At 44.9% G+C, this 9,583-nt stretch overlaps 1 protein-coding gene across 1 annotated transcript in view; it reads right to left on the bottom strand.

Moving 5' to 3' along the window:
* stard15 (StAR-related lipid transfer (START) domain containing 15) overlaps nt 1–9,414 on the bottom strand; it is a 22,583-nt gene extending 13,169 nt beyond the window's left edge. Inside the window, exon 1 of the mRNA XM_008302654.1 lies at nt 9,144–9,414. Within this exon, the coding sequence (XP_008300876.1) occupies nt 9,144–9,290 (147 nt within the window). The 5' untranslated portion in view covers nt 9,291–9,414. The remainder of the gene's footprint in view (nt 1–9,143) is intronic.
* Between the last annotated feature and the right edge of the window lie 169 nt (nt 9,415–9,583).

Here is a 9,583-nt window from a genome sequence, read left to right as displayed (position 1 = left end):
GTTCTGGTCCACGACGCACTAAGGTGTTGTGGTAGATGCTAACCAATCACTCTGACCCAGCCGGTCCAGGCAGATGGACGCCTTCCCTGAGCCTGGTTCTGTCAGAGGTTTGTTTTACTATGTAAAGTGGGGACCATTTATTTGGCCTCTTGTTCTTGTGTTAATGCTGTATTTATTTGAATATTGTGAATTTAAGGCTCTGATCTCTGGGACGGTCTGTGTTCTGCCTGCTCAGATGTTTCCAGAGCATCACTCAGCAGAGTCACCGCCAAACTCAATGCATGTGAAATAAACGGGTAAATCTGACAAAGTGTCCCGTCTGAAGTCCCACCGTGTGCTGTCATAGATGTGTTTGGTCTTTTCTGATCAGCTGTCTATCAGGAGCGCACACAATGTGTCACCACATCACTCCATTCTGGAAATTATGGAAACCACAGAAACATCTTAGAAGCATAACTCTGTGAGGGACATCTGGACATCAGCCCTCCCCAACGGAGGCTGAGCCAGACCCCCTCCTGGTTAATGACATGCAAAACTCCCCTTCAGAAGACCTGAAAGCACCACACGGAGCGCTCTTTCCTCACAGTCGTCCTTCTTTCTAAGAGTCATCCTTCCAGATTCCTCCTTCCAAAGAATCCTTCTACTCAGGTTCTCAAGGATTCAAGGATTCAAGGCCTTTATTTTTCTTCTTTGAGACCGACTGAGGGGCTCCACTCTGTCCACTGCTGTTCTGACCACCAGCCCGACCAGAACATCCATCAGAGGCCACAGCAGCAGCACGTGCACACGACGACCTTTCAGTCACTGAAACTTGGTGCAACCTTTGAAACTCTCTTTACTATCAAAGGCAAATTCCTCCAGATGACTAATTAGCCTCCCATCAGATCAGCGGCTGCTTTCAGGTGTCGTCTGTTCATCCCTTAAACTCAGGACACCAATGTTAGGTCATAACACGATGTTCTCCTCCGTCCTCGCTTTTCTCCTCACTCACATCCACCATATTGTTTGTTTGTGTTGTTTGTCTCAATGTGTTGTTGCTGTTGTGTCAAACTTCGTAGTCGTTCCTGTGTCAGTTTCATAAATGGACCTAAATATAAGTCCAGTGCCTCCACTCTGTTGTTCTTCACATTTGGGTCACGAACTTGTATAGATGCCAGTTACCTGGCTTTTATAAATAACATAGAGCTTCGCGTTAGTTCAGACAGGCGGAGTCAGGGTGTCACATGGTCCCTCCTGTCCAATCGTCATCGCTAAAGTCCAGCCCACCCACTGAGCTGCTTTATAACTGAGGCAGCGTTCATTCATTCTGCCCGCTTCACGCTCACCACATCGCTGCTACTCCAGCCTCTGCAGATCATCAAATCTCCTCCTCCTCCCCAAACACCACCTTTTAAAAACAGTTCAATCTCATAACCCCGGTGTTTCCCATATCGTGGGACTGTAGGATGCAGATGGTTCATTATTGTACCTTGAACTATGTAATCTAGATTCTGTTAGTGAAGACTATTTAGTTGGTCTCCTGTTCTCGTGTTCATGCCGAATCTGAAAACTTGTAAACTGTAAATTCATGGCTCTGTGGGGGTTTGTGTTCTCAGGGATTATCTGTGTCCTGCTAGCTCAGATCGTTCCAGAGCATCACGAGCAGAGTCACCGCCAAACTCAATGCATGTGGTCCCAAATAAATGGATAGAATCTGACAGCGTCCTGTCTGAACTTCAGTTTAACTAATTTCCCAGAACATTCCTGAAGTTCTTCTTGACGGTGCAACAAGAGCTTACAGCAGTGTTACAGCCATCTGACCCGAGCACGGCGCTGGCCGAGCATCTGGTTAGATTATCTAATAATTCTGCATAAGCATTCAAATCGCTTTGAGCAAACATTTACGCTCCATGGAAAACAACAATAACGGATTTGAGCATTAAAAACATCATTTTGGTTACAGAGCTTCTAGGTGCTGGTGTGACAGAAACATGGGAAACGATGTTGGTAATTACTCATGCTGTTAATTTAGCACAGCTGTGGCATAAACCTGACACTGGTGGTGATTTCATGGGTTTGCTAAGTACTGTACATTCACGTAAACAATAGATCAATAATAAATAACTCTAAAATGTAACTACTAATGCAAAAAAAAATAAAAATAATCCCCCAAAATTCAAAAGCATGAACATTAATGCACAAAACATTTTAAAAGGCTGGATGTTATCCCCCCATCCCCCCAAAAACAAAAAAAAAAACACAAAAAAAATGGATGTTATTTCAAAAAATATTACAAAACCTGATATAAGCACAAAAAATATCATACAACAAAAATAAAGTAAAATATATTCAAGGCTTTTACATTAACATAAAAAAAAAGTCTAAAACTTGGATATAAAAGGAAAAAATAAAATTAAAAACCCCCCAAATCAAAAAGCCTGGATGTTAATGCAACCCCCCCCAAAAACAAACAAACAAACAAACAAAAACAAACAAAAACAACAACAACAAGAAAAACATAAACACAAAAAATAAAAAAATAAAAAAATCTAAAATCCTGGATAAAAAAATATATATCCAAAAAAAACAAAACCACAACAACACCAGCATGGAAAATAAAACCAAAGAAATATCCGAAGCCTGGACGTAAAACATAAAAAACATCTAACGTCTGGAGCTTATTAAAAAAAAAAGAAGAAAAGCCTGGATATGAAAACACAAACCAGCAGTAATTCTGATTGTATCTGCTCAGCCTGGAACAACCAGGAACCAAAGCTGAGGTCTGTGGAGGGTTTCTGGGCTTCAGGTATCATCAGAAGAAAGACAACACACGTCTTTGTTGGCGGCAGCTATAATTCCATCAGATTCGTTGCTGTCAGAGCGCTGGACGTCATGTGAGACGGCCGCCTACTGTAGGACGTCACGTTTTTCCACTGCGGTAATCTCACAGAGTGTCGGGCTCAGCTGGTCATCAGATAGCGTTGGGTCAACGCTGTAAAACGTTCCATGTAACTCAATCAGCGCGACTCTGCTGCAGCGTTAATCATTCATGAAGTCCTGAGCTTCATGTCGCTCTTTGTCCGTCACTCAGCAGCCTCGGTCCTGTGCAGCAGCCGTTTCTTGTGAAATAACTGCATTTGTACCAATAAAAGTACAAATATCACAGAAAAATACTCAGTGACGCAGTGAAATCAGTTCAGACACCACAGTGTGCTTCACGTGTGACCCGTTAAAGCTGCAGATCTGACAGAACTGGAACTATTGTCTGCTGTTTAACGGATAAACTGATTATTGGTTCGGTCTCCTCATGAACACCTTCAAAACAACAACCAACCAAACAACCCTTTGTCTGGTGTCCACAGCTCCATAGTGACAGTAGTTGACTGTCCGTGGAGTCATTGTAGGAGGACGACCACTGCAGCCCTGATCAGTGCTGCTGTGGCTCCTTCTGGACCTCCTGGTTCCTGCTCACACTGGGCTGCACTGGGTTCTAGCTGCTCACTGATCTTCTGGATCCTTTTCCATCTTTGTCCAGTCTCTCAGTCAGATGTTTCAGTTCCTCTGGCAACTCTTCTCCATGTGGAGCCATGATGCAGACATGCAGGTAGACGCAGCCCATTTTATAAGCTTGTTCATGCAGCTAGGCTCAAAGTCACAGGTGGCCTCAGTTTAGTTTCAGAAATCCCATCTGGATTCACTTGGGTTGCCCTGAGCTTTTGCTTCAGGGTCCGAGTTTTAAATATAGCCTTGCTCATGGGTATGTTTTCGATTGTTCATTCTGCTGTTCTACCTCGAAGTCATGCAGTGTTTGGCTTTAAAGTGGTATCACACCCTCTGCTGTTGTACACTGTTCATAGAAGAATCCACATTCTGCTTCCTGTGGTTTCATTTAACAATTCATGGCTCAGCTCCTGCTCTGTATCATTCATTAAGGCCTCCTGTGCCAGAGACCGAACACTCCTCAGCTCCAAAACACCACCAGTTCTGACGTCATCATGTCCATCTGTAGGTAAATACTGAAGCTGAAGTCTTGTTGTTCCTTCTTCAGTCTTCTCTTCAACTCTGAAACGTCCAGTCTTGTTTATTTGCTTCTTTACTTTGCAAATAAGGATGCTCGTGTGATCTGTTCGATTAAAATGTGTTCATCTGATCTTAAACTGCTCCCACACAGTGATCACCATCTTTACCCAGAATCCTCTGTTTTGGCTTCAGTCTGAGGACCACCCAGGATCAGGAGGGATCGCTACAACAGCTCATATACTCTCCACGCAGTCATCATCTGGTTTAAAACAGAGTTTAACTGAATTTACTGTGATGGGAATGTGTTTATGGTCTACTTTTACTCATCAACTCAGGCTAACAGTTTCCCCTGTTTGCAGCCTTTGTGCTAAGCTATGCTAGCAGTTTGCCTGTGTTTTCAGTCTTTGTGCTAAGCTATGCTAACAGTTTCCCCTGTTTCCAGCCTTTGTGTTAAGATATGCTAACAGTTTCCCTGTGTTTTCAGTCTTTGTGCTATGCTAGGCTAACAATTTCCCCTGTTTCTAGTCTTTGTACTAAGCTATGCTAACAGTTTCTCTGTTTTCAGTCTATGTGTTAAGCTAGGCTAACAGTTTTCCCCTGTTTCCAGTCTTTGTGCTAAGCTATGCTAACAGTTTTCCTGTGTTTCCAGTCTTTGTGCTAAGCTATGCTAACAGTTTCCTCCTTCTTCCAGCCTTTGCACTAACCTAGACTAACAGTCTCCCTCAGCTCCCAGCCTTTGTGCTAAGCTAGGCTAGTAGGTGGTTTAATCAGCAGGGGAACACTCAGTCTGAGCAGACATGAATCATTGATGAGTTCAAACAAGTGCCTCACTGCTCCAGAAAGACGACCTGCATTATTGAAACAGGAACCATCGTCCTCCTCCTCCTCCTCCTCCTCCTCCTCCTCATCACCATCATCACCATCATCACCATCACCAGTGCGCTCAGTGATGTCCAGTAGTGACGTTCTTGGGGTCAAACTCACAGATCAGAGAACCATCAGCTCTGACAGACCCTGTCTTGCACTTCATCTCAACTCAACTTTATTTATGAAGCACTTTAACACAACAAAAGTTGAAACAAAGTGCTGAACACAAAATATAAAACTATTTAAAATAACTAGAATCCACGATACAATAACATTATAATAAAATCATTAAAAAGGACATTAAGAACAGTAAAAACAATGAAACAGGAGACCTGCAACGGCCTCCAGACAGGCAGTCAAACAAAGCGTGTCTTAAAGGTTGCCACAAATTTAAAGGAGTGAACTGAAAATGTAGATGAGCACTGGTTCCTGTTTTGGAGTGAGTGAACGTGGCTGTGTAGTGTTGCCAGAAGGAGGCGCTACACGGTTCCACCAGCTGTAAGACACGTTCATGGTGTGCATTCATATCCATGTTTTTTACACGATGGTACAGTGATGACCAAACTGTCAGGACTCCGCTGTGGAACGTGCGACCCACTGAATTCACCGGCTGCATGTCAAATCAGAACCGACGCTCCACGTACTCTGCCTGGCTCGGAACACTGACAGTTTGGACAGAACTTGTGGTTCTCAAATGCCCCCTGAAAAGAACTTCCACGTTGCAGGTTCCATCTTAGGAAGGACTCATTCTTAGTTTTTTATTTTATGCTTCGTACCAAAACACGTACTTCTTTGTACTTTCAACATGTACCTCAGCTCTCACACAGTACTGCGTAGAACCGGGACATAACGCCGTCATAAGGCTGCACCTCCACGTGTTGACAGAAGGTCTTTGTTTAATGATGAATTTAATCCATTGACATTATTATGACATGAACAACATAATTTTTCATGAATCTTGTTTCATTGACCGGCATCATCTGGATCCACGGTTTCAGGTTGTAGAGCCTAAAAATGAAAACATTTAAAATCTGTTTTTTAATCTTCAAAAACTGAAACAAGTTTTAATATAAAGTGTTATTATTCCTGATCTAATGATAAAACTCCGGCTGAAGCACTCCAGTGCTGGTCTTTACACTTTAACTCTTCGGTATTGATTCTGACAAACTGAAGCAAACAGAATCCAGGTCCGGTCCCGGCAGCCTCCTCCTCACACCGACTGCCAATAAATATTGACTGTAGCTGCAGAATAAGCTGCAGCAGGATGAACTGGTTCTGGAGGAGAGCTGGGTAAATGTTTGCCGTTGTGATGACGGCAACAGATCCAGCAAACAGCGCTCCGTGTCCGTGGAGTGTTCAGAGCGAATGAAGCGCTGCTGTTCTGGTCCGGGTTGTGTTTTCACTCTGTTCCTGTTCCGGGCTGCTGTCTGAGCTGCTCTTTGTGCTTCACTCTTTTAAACACGTGTTTTCTGTCAGATTCTCTGACATCTTGTCCAGGATAGATCCAGTAGTTTAACAGACTTTTTATGGTGCTGTTGTTTCTGGGTAATGTGCAGTTAGTGTGAAACTCTGGTCTTTTTTCATGGATGGTGCTGCCTCCATGTGCTGGTTGTTGGTCAGGAGGAGGGATTCTAAAGAGCCAGACCTTCACTCAGAGTTGTTCTGCTTCTTCTTGGGACGTCTGAGCTGCTGCAGGTGACTGTTGAGAGATGGATGCTGGATAAACTTCTCAAAATCTGCTAATGATGGATAAGCCTCCATCCTGTGTTTTCAGCAGGAGCGTGTGCAGCTCTGGCGTAGTGAGAAAAGTCCTTCCTGCTCGCTGCAGGGACGCTTTACAGTCACTTCCTGCTGCACATTTTACTGGAACTTGCACGATGATCATTACAATTTTTCAGGCATTAAAGTAAACAGAGTCGTCCATCTAGCGATCTGCCTGCTGACTGGATATTAGGGCTGGACCCCAGAATCCAACAATCTGAATACTGGGTGGTGTGGTGGCATCCAGACATCAGTTTTGATATTCGAACATTCGCCTGCTTCCCCCCGACTGCCGCTGCTGTCATCAGCAGCCAAGTACTGCCTGTGGTTTCATTTGAAGTCGGCTCAGTCTGCACATGAGACCAGACTCTACTGCAACACAGATCCATAAAGCACAGAACCAACCACAGAACCAACCACAGAACCAAGCTCACCTCCAGTCAGATAGGAGCCTTCTGGATCTCTCCCTGACCAACACATATGTTAATACACTGAGGGTTTCTACAGACAGAAAATATCAGAACCTCACAGCACCGGGCCGAGAATATTCTGCCCAACACACATATTATGAAAGCAGTGAAAACCTGTGGTCCAAACTGGACCTTCGTCAAGTCGACAAAGAGGTCTGGAAATAAACAACACGACAGGAAACAGAGACGAGCTGAAGACAGGCCAAGCAGTGCTGCATCTGCAGTCCAAGGCAGCCCCGAGTGCACAGAGCTGCAAGCAGGAAGAACCACTGCACAAGAACGACACGGACTGAAGCTCCTCAGAACCCAGACTCAGCCTCTCCCTGCATCGGAAGGCCACAGAAATGTCCACATTCTGGACAGAGAAGACAGCGTGAAGGAAGACATCTACGTTAAACCGGAACATCCATCTCTGAACACAGAAGACTGAGCAGGTGTTCATAACGCGGTCCTGAGATCCCTCCAAAGAAGGTTCTACCATCATTAAAACCTCGAGACATGTGAGTCTTTCTTTAATGGGACATCATCCATGTGTGGGGTTACAATATGCATCTGAACCTACAAGTCTACAGTTTCATTTAGCGACGTCCATCTGAGAGCAGATACAACACAAGCAAGGATCTGGTCAAACTCCCCATCAGCCCGCTAGAAGCAAAGACTGTTGGATGGACAGGAGTCGAGCTGCTTTCTGCTGAGGTAGTTAATGATCCTGGTGGAGCTGCACATCACAAATAATTACTCTGATCATCTTTTTTCCGCTTTCTGGCTGATAAACGCCGTCACTCTGGTGAGTATTTCAAAGAGAGCATCCACTTTAACCTGGGCGGTGAGGATGCTGAAGAGACTGTAGTACTCAGATTACAGAGGCACAGGATCAAATATCAGATCTTCTTTCCACAGATTAATATTCAGGTGAGGCTGAAACTTGCACTGATGGTTCGTGGAACCTGCAGTCAGCTGTCACGGACACTTTGAGCAAAAAAACCCAAAACAACCGGATCCGTCCTCAAGAACAAGCTGAATGTGGGCGACAGTTGGCTTCGTTTGGATCGATCATGACTGCTGAAACAATCTCCTGCAGTCATGAAGAAATGAGCTTCAGGTGGAAACACTCGTGTAGAGCACAGGTTGGGCCGTCAAGACACAATTACTTTAACTGTTTGTATCATTTTCTGGATGAATCAATCAACTGTCTGCTCTCTAAAATATCAGGAAATGGTGAAAACAGATCAGCTGATCAGTTGCTCAGAGAAGAGTCGTGACAGAAACCGACAGATCCTGATTATAAAACCTGCCGGAGACGACCAACCGGAGCTAAAAGTCAGGATTCACTCACAATGTTCTCAGCCGGGCTTTAAACAGAACCTTTTTCAAATGGAGCTGGTTTTGACAAACTAACCATTATTATTTCACTGTAGATTGATTTCTGGATTCATTCTTCCCTTAAAGGTCTCGTTTAGTCCAAGATATTCACTTTAGAAAGAAACCAGAAAACATTCACATTTCAAACTCTGAGCAGAGTTTACTGATCGTCTCGGACCTGGAACACGGTTCTGTTTTTTCAGACTCTTTTTTTCTATTTTCACTGTCAGAAAAACAAAACAAACAAACCGCGAGACCAGAAACACAACAGAGACACATATCTGATGGAATGGTTCCAACAGAAACCCAATTCTTCATGTTTGGCCTCTTAAAGTGGAAAAAGTGCAGCATGTTCAACCAGGGTGGTGCTGAGGCTTCACAAAGTTCCTCTCTGTGGATATATATATATATATACTGTACTGGTCGACATGTCAACACCTGGAGGCTCCAACATCATTGACATTTAACAACATCTGAGGCTTCAAAAGGCCTCCAGAACAGAAAACACAAATCCATGAAATTCTCTGAATTCAGCCACAAATAGTTGACAGACTAGTAGTTAGTTGTGGATGCCAAACAACACACAAGTAAACTCTGAACTGACTGACACAAGCCTGTCTGGTGCTGTGCTGTGAAGGTGGCACAGTCCCGGTACCGGTCCGGTCCAGTCCGGGCCGCTCTCACCTTGAGTTTCTGCACCGTGCTGCTCTCCTGGTCGCGGCACCACACCGTCACCCCCCCCTTGTTGTAGCGGCTCGTCCATCCGTCCGCGCTCAGACACTGATCTTTGAACGAGGAGAAGTCCGAGTCGTCCGGGATCTGCACCGGCATCTCCGAGCCGCTCAGCCGCACAGGAGCCGTTCACCTGCGGCCTGCACAGGCGGGGTTCTGGTGGAGGTCTGATGGGCCGGTCGGTGGTCCGGCAGCAGCTGTTCGGGAGCCCGTCAGCATGAGCAGAGTGCTGCAGCAGCAACTGATGCTGCAGCTTTTATCTGACTGCACAGATAGGACGAAAAGGGAAGAAGTCTCACTCTGCTGCTGCTTTCAGGGAGCAGAACCTTCTCAGTTCTGGACCTCTGGACTGTGTCTATCTATGTCTGCATCATGGCTCCACATGGAGAAGA

This window comes from Stegastes partitus, unplaced genomic scaffold, assembly GCF_000690725.1.
Source record: "Stegastes partitus isolate 25-593 unplaced genomic scaffold, Stegastes_partitus-1.0.2 Scaffold1851, whole genome shotgun sequence".
In the NCBI taxonomy this organism is placed as follows: domain Eukaryota; kingdom Metazoa; phylum Chordata; class Actinopteri; family Pomacentridae; genus Stegastes; species Stegastes partitus.
The sequence above is the reverse complement of the archived record's forward strand: the minus strand, read 5'-3'. Positions and strand labels throughout refer to the sequence as shown.